The sequence below is a fragment of the Oncorhynchus keta genome, chromosome 8, assembly GCF_023373465.1.
Source record: "Oncorhynchus keta strain PuntledgeMale-10-30-2019 chromosome 8, Oket_V2, whole genome shotgun sequence".
Lineage (NCBI taxonomy): Eukaryota > Metazoa > Chordata > Actinopteri > Salmoniformes > Salmonidae > Oncorhynchus > Oncorhynchus keta.
This window is the reverse complement of record NC_068428.1, coordinates 4511303-4525539: the sequence shown is the minus strand read 5'-3', so window position 1 is coordinate 4525539 and position 14237 is coordinate 4511303. Positions and strand designations below refer to the sequence as shown.

At 40.7% G+C, this 14237-nt stretch overlaps 1 protein-coding gene and 2 pseudogenes across 1 annotated transcript; all 3 read right to left on the bottom strand.

Moving 5' to 3' along the window:
- Nucleotides 1-1022: 1022 nt before the first annotated feature.
- slc35a1 (solute carrier family 35 member A1) lies at nucleotides 1023-9858 on the bottom strand. Its single transcript, XM_035774465.2, has 8 exons — nucleotides 9683-9858; nucleotides 9112-9292; nucleotides 8760-8919; nucleotides 7227-7379; nucleotides 3752-3818; nucleotides 3484-3660; nucleotides 3193-3327; nucleotides 1023-2825 (listed from the first exon to the last, which is right to left on the bottom strand). Exons 1-8 carry the CDS (start codon nucleotides 9690-9692, stop codon nucleotides 2692-2694), a joined length of 1017 nt encoding a protein of 338 aa, XP_035630358.1. The 5' UTR covers nucleotides 9693-9858; the 3' UTR covers nucleotides 1023-2691.
- A 110-nt stretch (nucleotides 9859-9968) lies between these two features.
- LOC118386579 (cilia- and flagella-associated protein 206-like) lies at nucleotides 9969-11358 on the bottom strand (annotated as a pseudogene).
- On the bottom strand, nucleotides 10951-14159 carry LOC118386578 (cilia- and flagella-associated protein 206-like; annotated as a pseudogene).
- Between the last annotated feature and the right edge of the window lie 78 nt (nucleotides 14160-14237).

Sequence of the window (14237 nt, the reverse complement as noted above, 5' to 3'; positions counted from 1 at the left end):
TGAAAATAAGAATATGTTCTTAACTGACTTGCCTGGTTAAATAAAGGTAAAAAAAATAATTAAAAAAATAAAAATGCAGGGTTTCCTAATTATTTGCATCTACTCAACACTAACTATCAATGCCATCACATCAGTAAAGGCAGATTCTTATCGTAAGCAGCTGAGTTACTGCACACATTAAGGTGGTCCTTCTGTAGCTCAGTTGGTAGAGCATGGCGCTTGTAACGCCAGGGTAGTGGGTTCGATTCCCGGGACCACCCATACGTATAATGTATGCACACTTAAGTGTAAGTCGCTTTGGCTAAAAGCGTCTGCTAAATGGCATATATATAAGGCGGCGTTTCCCAAACTCTGTCCTCAGGACCCCAAGGGTTTTTTAAATAACCAACGAATCAAGCTTTGATCATTTGAATCAGCTGTGTAGTGCTAGGACAAAAACAAAACGTGCACTCTTTGGGGACCGAGTTTGGGAAATGCTGCCTTAATGTGTGCAGTAACTCAGTTGCTTACTAATCAGAATTACAAGTGATCTTTAATTTAAGCACCCGTAGCGGAGTTGCCAACAAGCGGATGCATCCGGTTTTCAGGGATGCAACCTAGCTTGTGAAGAAGCCGGATGTGAAGGTCCTGGGCTGGCGTGGTCTACGGTTGAGGCCAGTTGGATGTACTGCCAAATTCTCTAAAACTTTGGAGAAATTAACATTATCTGCCATCAGCTCTGGTGGACATTCCTGCAGTCAGCATGCCATATGCATGATCCCTCAACTTGAGACATCTGTGGCGAAACTGCACATTTTAGAGGGGCCTTTTGTCCCCCGCACAAGGTGCACCTGTGTAATGGTCATGCTGTTTAATCAGCTTCTTGATATGCTACACCTAGCAAGTGGATGGATTATCTTGGCAAAGGAGAAATGAACACTATAGGGATGTAAACAAATGTGTGCACAAAATGAGAGAAAAGCTTTGTATATGGAAAATGTGTGCTCCTATTTCAGCTCATGAAAAATGAGACCAACACTATGTTCTGTTTATATTTTTGTATTCAGTATATACATGGACAAAGACAGCCACACCAATAACATGACTTTAACATGTAACTGTACGGGCACTTAGTGCATTCTGGAAGTATTCAGACCCCTTGACTTTTTCCACATTGTTACAGCCTTATTCTAAAATGTAAAACAAATTCTATCTACACACGATATCCCATAATGACAAAGCAAAAACTTTTTCTTAATTTTTTGCAAATTTTATAAAGAAAGCCACTCGGACATTCAGACTTGTTCCGAAGCCATTCCTGTCTTGGATGTGTGCTTTAGGGTCTTTGTCCTGTTGGAAGGTGAACCTTTGCCCCAGTCTGACATCCTGAGTGTTTTGGAGCAGGTTTTCAATGATCTCTCTGTATTTTACTCCATCTTTCCCTCAATCCTGACTAGTCTCCCAGTCCCTGCCTCTGAAAACATCCTCACGGCATGTTGCTGCCACCACTATTCTTCACCGTAGGGATGGTGCCAGGTTTCCTCCAGACGTGGCGCTTGGCATTCAAGCCAAAGAGTTCAATCTTGGTCTCATCAGACCAGTGAATCTTGTTTCTCATCGTCCGTGTCCTTTGGAAAATTCCAAGCGGGCTGTCAGGTGCCTTTTACTGAGGAGTGGCTTCCGTCTCTACCATGAAGGCCTGATTGGTGGAGTGCTGCAAAGATGGTTGTCCTCCTGGGAGAACTCTGGAAGGTTCACCATCAGGTTCTTTGTCACCTCGCTGACTAGGGCCCTTCTCCCCCGATTGCTGTTTGGCCAGGCAGCCAGCTCTAGGAAGATTGTTGTGGTGGCTCCAAACTTCTTCCATTTAAGAATGGAGGCCACTGTGTTCTTGTACTTTCAATGAGGCAGAATGTTTTGTGGGGGGGGGGGGGTACCCTTCCCCAGATCTGTTTCTCGATACAATCATGTCTCGGAGCTCTTACGGACAATTCCTTCAACCTCATGGCTTAGTTTTTGCTCTGACATGCACGGTCAACTGTGCTGTTGTGTGCCTTTCCAAATCATGTACAATCAATTTAATTGACCACAGGTGGACAATCAATGGAAGCAGGATGCACCTGAGCAAAGGGTCTGAATACTTATGTAAATAAGGTATGATTTTTATTTTCAATACATTTGCAAACATTTCTAAAAATCTGTTTTCACTTTGTCATTATGGGGCATTGTGTATAGATTGAGAAATAATTAATTGAATCAATTTTACAATAAGGCTGTAACATAACAAAATGTGGGAAAATGGAAGCAGTTTGAATACTTTCCGAATGCACCGCAAATGCTCTCTCCCAGGTGAGATTCTGTCAGCTGTGTATATACATTCAGTACTTTGTCAATAGTGGAGTAGTTGACATTGACAGTGGTTCAACAAACATATTGTTGTCCATAACTAAACAGCAGTCCCACAGTAAACAAAAAAATAAGGAATAAAAACCCAAATGGTATTTATTTTCTATGTATACATTCTGCCTCAGCGCCACACTTCCCTTACTTTATGCTCCATCATTACTGATATAATGATTCATCTAGATTGACGTTCCTTGCCGACGCTCTTATGGGACAACAGTAGACCGCAGTGTGAAAGAGGGCCTCATGGGCAGCTCCAACACAGAGGTCAGGAAAGACCATAAACCTTTGCTATTCCAGACCCAGGCTTCAAACAGTGATCAGTTTCTGCCTGGCCTCCTTGTCTGTGTCTGCTCTTGGAAGCTTGGTGGTGTCTTGTTTCGGAAGTCCATAAAGGTATATGGAGACACACACCAGCATTGCTCCACAAGCAAAGGTAGCAGCTGCATGAAAAGGGAAAATGGTTACTGAAAACCTGCCATGGACTATTGATTAATTCACTCAAAAATATTTTCAGATTTTTTTCACTTCCAATCAGTGTTTCCCCTATATTCATTAATTTAGAAATAAAGATACATTTCTGCCACGACACACAAATGGATAGTAGTTGACTTAATGACTGGAAGTTTATGGGAACAGGTAGCATATCATTGCGCTAGTAGCAATGTAACCCCCACGACCTTTGCCACAAAGGCTGAAAATAAAAATAAAATATTAGTACTCAAGTGTCAGAGACCACACAAAAGCCTAGTGGCTGAACAGTAACTTATGATAGTCCATGGCCACAAAGATGTGAATGATTTGACTCACTTATCTGTAGCCCAAACAGAGTGACGGATGCCACAGTAGAGAGAACGATGGCGGCAGCAGCAGAGAAGCCTTTCATGATATTGTCTGTGTACTTCACCACCACTGATGTGTACAAACCACCCACACTGGCCAAAACTGGAAGAAGAAAATACCAAATGTAAATGCAATGTACCTCACAAATTTAGGTTAGGACATTTTTTTATATATAAAAAAAGAAAGAAAAGAAAACATTTTTTTGCATTGTAGAAAATCAGGAATATGTTCATGTGTCAATATTGAAATTTGACTCACAGACTACAAAGCACACCCAAGGCGTGTAACCGTAGAAGAAGCCTTTCTCCATGACCTGAGCGCCCTCAGTCATGTAAACTCCAGCGAGGGTGACCACAATGCCAGACAGGTACATCTGGATGTTCCTCACCCATAGGGATGTGTCTGAGCTCTTTAGGACCTTCTCAAAGTACACACCTGCTCAAACACAAGAAAGGGACACCATTAGATTACCTGCCATTATCATCATAGAATATTAAAAAAGGTATAGAAGATAAAGCAAGATTACCTGCAAACCCGGAGCACAACACAGCCACAGCAATGGCCATAAACCCCAAAAATGGGTTCTGCTCCACCTAAAAAAGATTAGAACATATCGAATACACCTTACATACCAAGACATTTAGCCCTCAACTTTTTGACGCTTTTCTTTAGATCTGAAAAGGTATGGCCAGTAAACAAAGGAAAGCCTGTACTTTTAATTCCGCCAAACGACCAATTCATGATTGCGGTAAAGTTGTCTACGGCTTAGTATGAAACGTAGCCGTAAAGCCGCACAAACTACCATAGAATTAGGAATACTAGAATGGACATGAACCTTCTTATGATGAGATGATAAAGGTCAGCCATAATGGTCAACCAAAGCTTGCCAGTGCTGTGAGAAGTATAAAATAATGAATTTCTGCACTAGCCAGACAGTTTTAGAGGAACTGGCAAATGAACTGCCAATATTCCATTCAAACAACACAGTCATTCTACCGGCTGAAATCAGTTGATGATAGGACTTAGACAACTTGTAAATGCAACTAGTACTGATATTGCATCATATAATAGCACTCACAAATAGAGACATTTATTTGCTAGGCAGCACCCATTACTAGGCTGTAACCATCCCATCACTTCACATAGTGCATTCTTAGTGGTGGGCTGTTCTCTGAACCACACCTGGATGAATCCATTAAGAATTACTGTGGGGTTGAATACCACTGAATGACGAAAATATTGGAATAAAGTAGGCGAATGCAAAAAGTCATGTATCAAATGGCTGCTTACTGAAACTCCCCGCCATCCAATCGCTATAATATATTTACATCAGACTGAGCTTAAATTTGGTCAGAAATATTGAAAACATCATGGGATAATGCATCAACTTCCCCAGCTTCACATTATAGTATTCAGCATTGTGTAAGGGATAATCAACAACAAGTTGAAGGTGTGTTCATTGAAGGTGTGTTCAATGACGTCTAGAGGAGTGGAACTCACCTTCCAAGGAGTTTGTTTTCCAGATAACGAGTTCATTATCCCTTTTATACCATGGCTATGATGTAACACATTTGCCGCTAGAAATGTGTTCAACATCCACTGAAGTAGCTAGCAAGTTCACTAGATAGCGACAGTAGTTGCCTTGGTAGTCAAACAAACAGACTTGCTAGTTCAGCTAACAAAACCCATCAGTACTGGCTTGCTATTATGAAAATCAAATTCAACAATGCCAATAATGTTTTCAATTCTACTTTTGCTTTCAAAAGCAACTCAAACACGTAAAAATTAACTATAGCCACTGAATTCTACCATGCAAATATACTGTGCATTATAGGGAAATAATAAATGCTCTAGAATGTCATTCAAGCCAATCAGAAACAAGTATTCAACAATGCCATAGTATAATTAAGTGATAATGTCCGAGAAGCCGATGTTTGGAGGATATATTGGCACGGGGGTTGTTAGTCCCGAGACAAAGTCGATGGCTGGCAAACCGGGTTTTCCAACATTTTGAAAAAATGATTGATAGTTTAATAAAAAATATATTTTGATTAATTTGTTCATACTATTTCATCCTTACACAAGATATAGTCCTGACACAAAACTAGGGTTGCTACCCAAGCTGGCTGGTTGTTTGTTCTATCGGTCCGTTTGCCAAAGACACGACCCAGCCGTTCAGTCTTTTTGTTCTGCATCTTTGGACACGACCCAGTCGTTCGTTCTAAATGTTCCATTACTGTCTGGCAATGTTCTTATCCCTTGCTTGCTAGCTAGCCAACTACTGCTAATTTACAGTCGCGTCAAACAGTGCATTCAGAATAACAGTGTGATGGCATTTGCATTTGTTGTTTAAGCTGTTTTCTAGTGACATTTATTTAGACACATCTATAACAATGAGCTAATGAGGCGTGATTTCTCCTGGCATAGAACATGTGCTCTCTCCTCAGGACACTGTTGTTCAGAGGAGCTGGCCAACAACACATCTAACAACCTTTTCAAACTGAAAAGACTGGAAAGTAGCTGAACTTCATTTCGTTTGACCTTTTTTCAATTGACATTTCTTTGTACACACACACAAAGGTTGGGGTCACTTAGAAATGTCCTTGTTTTTGAAAGAAAAGCACATTTTGTGCATTAAAATAGCATTACATTGATCAGAAATACAGTGTAGACATTGTTAATGTTGTAAATTACTATTGTAGCTGGAAACGGTAGATTTTTTTATGGAATATCTTCAGGAACTCTGTTTAGAAGGCCAGTTGTATTGCTTCTTTAACCAGAACAACAGTTTTCAGCTGTGCTAACATAACTGCAAAAGGGTTTTCTAATGATCAATTAGCCTTTTAAAATGATACATTTGGATTATCTTACACAAGGTGCCATTGGCACACAGGAGTGATGGTTGCTGATAATGGGCCTCTGTACGTAGATATTCATTTTTTTAAAAATATAATAGTCATTTACAACATTAACAATGTCTACACTGTATTTCTGATCAACTTTATGTTATTTTAACAGACAAAAAAATATTTTCTTTCAAAAACAAGGACATTTCTCAGTGACCCCAAACTTTTGAACGGTTGTGTATATATCCATAAAAATTATGCCAGCTGATTCATGATTTTGACTGGCTGAGAAACGCTGCCTGCCTTTGTCTCGTCCCGACAAGTTCATTACTATGGGACAGCTGGAGATCGAATTTGAATATCGAAACAATGTTGTAAATGTCAGGGAGACACAGACAGCAAGGTGTATACAAATCTCTGCTGTTAAACTAAATGTCAGTCTAAAATAAATATGAGATAATGAGCAAACGAATAGATCATGTAATCTATTCGTTTGCTCATCTATCACGGATCAGAAATGTTTCGCATGCAATAATGTAGCAGAAATCAAGTGTAGACCTATTCGTTTGCTCGATCGGCGTATTGGCAAATCCAAAAAGGTTGAAATGTGAACACAATGCTTTGGAAAATATAAATTGCTATTTTATTTTCTAAGGTTTCTAAAGCACATACAGGGAATCTTAATGCGTCTTGTCTGTTTAATGAACAAAATATTGATTTCATTTGCAAGGGGCAGCCATGTAGCTTATAGGCTGCACAGACCAGTAACATAATTCAACTCAAAATATGATATTCTATTCATGCCATTGGATGTATTTAAAAGGTTTATGCTGGCAGTAATGTGGTAAAAATGGGCCTGTTTTGAAAGGGGGTCATATAAAACATTGCACTGCCCCCAATTTTTTCAAACATTTTTACAGGCAACATTCCATAAATCCTATGTGAAAAGTGTATAAGATTCTTAACAAGGCAGAGAATTCCAAACCTCAGACTTGGGTTGTAAACAAGCCATTAAAACATCCGCAACGAACCAGTATACACTTTACAGGCCCATTGGCCAGGTCTCCCTTGTAAAATAGGTATTCTGACCTCAAATGGGACTTCCTGGATAAATAAATGTGAAATAAAAAGCCAAAACAGAAACACCAAGGGTACCTGGACTTTAGTGGCCTCTGCCGGTTTCCACTGGACCAGTGTGACACCTAAACACAGCATAAAGACTGAGAACCACTGCAGCCTGCTGAGAGAGCGGTTCAGCATGAGGACCATGCACAAGGCTGTGCACGGGATCTTCAATTGATAGGTCACCTAGATAAGGAAGATACAGTGAGAATATGAGCCAGAGGGGAAGTATAGATACAGTACCAGTCAAAAGGTTGGATACACCTACTCAAAGGTTTGTCTTTATTTTTACTATTTTCTACATTTTAGAATAATAGTGAAGACATCAAAACTATCAGTTGTGTTGTGACCAGGTAGGGGTGGTATACAGAAGATAGCCCTATTTGGTAAAAGACCAAGTCCATATTAATGGCAAGAAAAGCTCAAATAAGCAAAGAGAAGATTACTTTAAGACATGTGTCAGTCAATACGCAACATTTCAAGAACTTAGAAAGTTTCTTCAAGTGCAGTCTCAAAAACCAGGCACTACGATGAAATTGGCTCTCATGAGGGCCGCCATATGAAAGAAAGACCAAGAGTTACCTCTGCGGCAGAGGATAAGTTCATTAGAGTTACCAGCCTCAGAGATTGCAGCCCAAATAAATGTTTCAGAATTCAAGTAACAGACATCAACTGTTCAGAGGAGACTGTGTAAATCAGGCCTTCATGGTCAAATTAACCACTACTAAAGAACACCAATAAGAAGAAGAGACTTGCTTGGGCCAAGAAACACGAGCAATGGTCATTATACCGGTGGAAATCTGTCCTTTGGTCTGATGAGTCCAAATTTGAGATTTTTGGTTCCAACCACCATGTCTTAGTGAGACTCAGAGTAGGTGAACGGATGATCTCCGCATGTGTCGTTCCCACCGTGAAGCATGGAGGAGGTGGTGTGATGGTGCTTTACTGGTGACACTGTCAGTGATTTATTTAGAATTCAAGGCACACTTAACCAGCATGGCTACCACAGCATTCTGCAGCAATACGCCATCCCATTTGGATTGCGCTTAGTGGGACTATCATTTTATTTTTCAACAGGACAATGACCCAACACCTCCAGGCTGTGTAAGGGCTATTTGACCAAGAAGGAGGGTGATGGAGTGCTGCATCAGATGATCTGGCCTCCACAATCACCCAACCTCAACCCAATTGAGATGGTTTGGGATAATTTTGACCACATGGTCAAAGAAAAGCAGCCTACAAGTGCTCAGCATGTGGGAACTCCTTCAAGACTGTTGGAAAAGCATTCTAGATGAAGCTGGTTGTGAGAATGCCAAGAGGCAAAGAGTGGCTACTTTGAAAAATCTAAAATATATTTTGATTTGGTTAACACTTTTTTGGTTACTACGTGATTCCATGTGTGTTATTTCATAGTTTGATGTCTCCACTATCATTTCTACAATGTAGAAAATCTGTTTAAAATAAAAACCCTTGAATGAGTAAGTGTGTCCAAACTTTTGACTGGTACTGTACGTCCAGCCTTAATGTGACATGTTCTGCAGAAATCAAGAAATGTGTAGTTTATACCTGATACACAGCTGCATCAAGATTGCTCAAGGCAATAAAGGCCATGTTATTCTGAACTGCATAGACCACAGAGGGAACACTCAGTTTCAGCAGCTCTTTTGGACTCCAAAATACATGTTCAACTATGGACGCTTTTAACCTGCCAAAGCTGCCAGTTTCTCTGCAAGGTGAAAATGAAGACAAACATGTATAAAAGCTGAGCTACTGGGACATTTATATTCATTCAACAAAATACTCAACACAAGGGTGTTCTACAGTATTTCTTCAAGGCAGAGACCAATGGAAAAAGGCTATCCAAGTGCATTTGAAACATGTACGATTATGAAAACGGTAGTACATTGGATATACTTACTTGGTCAACATCCCAAGGCTCAAGAACAATTTAATAACTTCCGTGATACATACGGCTGTTGTAGAGAAGTACATAACTGTTGATGATACTGTCCTTGTGTATCGTAATACCACGGTGTAAGTTGCTGCCACCAGTGTCATCACTGACAGACAGTAGACCTTGAAAATCACACTCACTGGCTCTGTAGAGAGAGGACAATGATTCTTGACAGCATGAAGTGTGAAGTTCACAGAAAGTAAGACAATGAGGCAAGGAACCGAACATCAGTGTGGACGGCCACCCACTGAAGAGATTCGCATTCGTTACAAGAACAATCTATAGAGCCGGGGGATAAGTTTAGACAGTTACCTAGCTAGTTGTATCTGGACTCAGCAGGTGGCTAACTAGCTATTTCGCATTGCCCTTCCGTTCAGAGAAGCTGTCTTTTTTTTTAGCTGGATAGCAAAATACCGAAGACAATTTGTTTAGTTCAGTGTTTTAGGCTAACTTGTTGCGTTAAATAGTTCCTGAAACAGGAACTAGTAAATAACAGTGCAAATAACGTTAAGCATAGCTAGCAGATGTCACTTACCGTTAGCCATGGTTAACTTGATTGTTGTGATCCGTTGTCAGACGAATGCTTGGGTACTTAACGTGATCACCTACCGATGCTTCTGTCTGACGACACGTCTGACTGAACATTACATGTATGATTATCAGATATGAAATCCTGAATAAGGTAGTCTTCTTCTTCTTCTTTGGTATCATGGCGTTCGCACATTTGTTTGTGCATGCCGCCACCTAGAGTGCGGGAGTGTGGTGGCCGCTCACGTCACATTTTGTGATACAAAAATTAAAAGGAAATTGCACCACTACACCTATATACCACTATTCAGCGGTGGAAAATTAGGTTTGGGGACGTTGCTCTTGCTATCCCTCTTGCACTGGCACGCACCATCTTCGGGGAGGTAGGTTTGGGTGACATTATCCCTCCTCGTGTGAATTAGATTAGCCTGCATTGAGTGGGCTACTTTACTATGAAGATTGTCTTGAAAAAAAAAAAACAGGACATAAGACTGTTAAAAGGTTTACCTTCTTGAATAAAAAAAAGATCCAAGCAAGAAGACCATGGTAACAGTACACTCAATAATGAGCCAATTAAATCACTGACCAATTTGATTGCTTTTCTCCTCAGCTCCCACTCATTCCACTCATACGAGTTCACAATGTTGGTTTACAACAAATAAGTGTCCACCTGAGTGCTGCTGTTACCAACAGTCTCTCCCCTGACTGGATTTGCAGAGACAGAATTTCAGTGCACCGTTGGTAAAGAAAATATCACTGCCAAGTTCTGAAGATGTCATTTAAGAATTATGATATTGTAAGTCAAAATCAAATCAAATCCAATTTTATTTGTCACAGACACATTATAAGTGAACATACCTCAGAATGTGGAGTGACACGGGCAGTTGGAGGAGCTGGATAAGCTCAGGGGACCGCTTTGCTTTCTCTGCCACACGGGCTATGTACTCATCTGGTTTGGATCCAAATCTTAAACATGCCTCCTTGGAGCTGAAAACATAGTATTTCTCCCTATGTTTCAGGACTCCTATGCTTGGGTTGCATGAAAAAACATAGTCACTTCTTTTGAATATTTTTAATAATAAAAGGGGGGAAATGTATTATTTGTACAACAATGTAGCAATATATACAATTGCCACCTCAAAAATCTACACACCTGGCCCATCCTTCACAAGTGTACTGTATAACAATGGAGACTGCTGAGGGGAGGAGGGCTCACAATAAAGGCTGGAATGGAGTCTATGGAATGGTATCAACCACATGGGCAATCACATGAAATGTGGTTGATACCATTCCATTGACTCCATTCCAGTCATTATTATGAGCCCTCCTCACCTCAGCAGCCTCCACTTGTGTATAATCACAAATTCCCTTGTATTGCAGTGGTAATTTGTCAAATTCAGCTGTTATCTCAGGCAAGAGCTACTCTTGTGTTTTGATCTCAAAGGGGGTCAATATGGTTTTGAGCTAATGATAGAGATGTAAGAAACGCAGAGCTATACTGCTGGTGAATGTGAGGGTGTTAACACAGTACTTACCCGAAGACTCCTTCATTTTCTTCTCGTCGCTCTTGATCTCCGACACCAGTATGTCCTCCAACTGAACATCAGGGAAGAGCTGGGACTAAGCAACCACGAAGGGCTGCAGGTTCACCATCATGTTACTGAGGCTGCTCAACAGCACCATCTCACCCTGAAAACCTGATCAATACTTTGCTGGAGCTGTGAAATGGGTCTGGAAGAGGACATAGAGTATGAGAGTTGAGGTCTAGAGATTAAGGGATGGTTTCCCAGACATACTGCAGGATAAGCATAACCCTGGACTAAAGAGCACTTTCAATGGAGATTCCCTTGCTTTTTAGTGTAGGACTAGATTTAATCAGTGTCCGGGAAACTGCCCTGTAATGGGAATATTTAAGATAACTAAGAGTGATCAAATGTATATTTCTGTAATACACATGCTTTCCATTGTTCTGTTTGCAACATTTTAGTTGCGGGTTGATGGTTACTAGACACTATGATGAATGTTATAGATTGTTGTCATTTGTTCTCAGTTGAGCTGTTGCTCCTTGACCTTCTTTATGAGGGACAAGAAGGTCCCCAGCTCCAACTGGGAAAAGATTATTTGTAAGGTAGCTGCTAAAAACACTCACACACACACACACACACACACACACACACACACACACACACACACACACACACACACACACACACACACACACACACACACACACACACACCACACACACACACCACACCACACACACACACACCACACCACACCACACCACACCACACACACGTGAGCAAAACAGGAACAAACTGATCAATGGTGGAAAATGGGATGATTCCCAAATTGTAAATACTATCACTTCCATGGCCAGTGTAATTACAAGTTACCATTTTGCACTTTCCCTTCTTTGTGAATAGGGATACCTTAATTGAAACAATAACAAAGCATACTCCCCACCTCTGTTCCGGTAACAAGCTGAGGGATGGGGCTGGAGAAATGTAACCACTCAAATTCATAGACAGCGCTATGGGTTTAAGGATTGACCATCCATGATATCAACATTATAGTTTTAATAACGTTTTTAGGCTTTGCAGTGTTTGTTTAAATGTACTTTTATTACAAACACTGAAGAAAAACAAGCATGTATTTTGGTTTCTGATGGGGTATGACAAGTTGAACTATGCTCATACGGCATTTATTTTTATTCAAAAATGTATTAATTTATTAGTCCAAAAAATGTATGTAGCAACTAAGGATGGCCACTTTAACTTGTTGTACAAAATGAGAATAAAATAGTCCTTGTGAGTACCTGTAGCCTCTCGCACTGTTGTGATGCCTGTGGGGGAAACCAGACCTGAGCTCAGCAGAACATTACTGACCATCTTATTTATGGTAAAGGCCCTCCAGATCCTCACGTGTTTTCCCTCGGCTGTCAGGGATTTCTCGACTCACTGGGCCTAGCTTCGACTGAAGTACCTGCTGGTGATCCTCAAGGAACTCACCTGGGACACAAAACACGACCTTTGAGGCTAAACTGATGAATAGGTACAAGACCAGTATGCCATGTCTTTAGAAGGTACTTGACAATGGCCTCATGTCTCAACATAGATAGTGTTTAGTTAGTAGACCATATGAATAAAACGTTGGTTCATACATCCTTTGAGCATTTTAAAGCCCCCAATTACGTCGAGACTTGTAATTCATGTCAAAGTAGGCTTGCTTCTTGATCGTGTCAAGGGCAGGGCTCCCCTGGTCCATGAGCTTGTCCACACACAACTGCAAAGGAAAAACAACACGGATGACGATGAGCCCATTGCTCGAAGATCTCAGCCAAACCTGGTTGTTATAATGAAATGGAGTGAATCTACACACTTCCAGATGTTCTAACATCTTGCTGGGTAACAGTCCGATCAACTTTGAATAGAACTTGTGGGTCCAACACAACATTTTTACCGAAAAGGAAAAACATTGATTTAACAGAGTAGCTTAACACTGTCACTGACACTGCTTGCCTTTATCGCACAAGGCTAACTAGCTAGCCACGTTATTAATTATACTGAAAAATATATATATAAATGCAACATGCAACAATTTAAACGATTTTACTGAGTAACAGTTCATCTAAGGAAATCAATCAATTGAAATAAATAAATGATGCCCTAATCTATGTATTTCCTGACTGGGCAAGGGCACAGCCATGGGTGGGCATAGGCCCACCCGCTTGGGAGCCAGGCCCAGCCAATCAGAATTTGTTTTTCCCCACAAAAGGGCTTTACTACAGACATAAATACTCCTCAGTTTCATCAGCTGTCAGGGTGGCTGGTCTCAGACAATCCTGCAGGTGAAGAATCCAGATGTGGACGTCCTGGGCTGGCGTAATTACACGTGGTCTGCAGTTGTGATGCTGGTTGAATGTACTGCAAAATTCTCTAAAATGACATTGGAGGCAGATTAACAGCTCTGGTGGACAGTCCTGCTGTCAGCATGGCAATTGCACGCTCCCTCAAAACTTAAGACATCTGCGGCATTGAGTTGTGACAAAACGGCACATTTTAGAATAGCCTTTTATTGTCCCCAGCACAAGGTGCACCTGTGCAATGATCCCGTTGTTTAATCAACTTCTTGATATGCCACACCTGTCAGGTGCATTAATTATCATGGCAAAGAAGAACACCTCATTAAAAATGTTACATTTCTTTACTCATCTATTGTTTACCTGATACCTATTTTTACTTAATAATTGCACTGCTGGTTAGGGCTTGTAAGTAAGCATTTCACTCTAAGGTTGTATTCGGCACACATGACAAATAAACTTTGATTTGATATGTTTATAATTTTTGACAGTATTGTAAGCCAGGGACCCATCAGGAAAGCCACTAACGTTGCCGACACCATGCCCCACTATGCCCCATTCTTGAGCAATTTCTCTAATTATGTTTTTTAATGACACTTTCTGGTCGAGTATGAGACATGTTTTTAACCTGCAAGCTATACTAGAGATCATGCAAATTCCCCACCTCTGCACCACATCTTCATGGTTGCCATGGTAA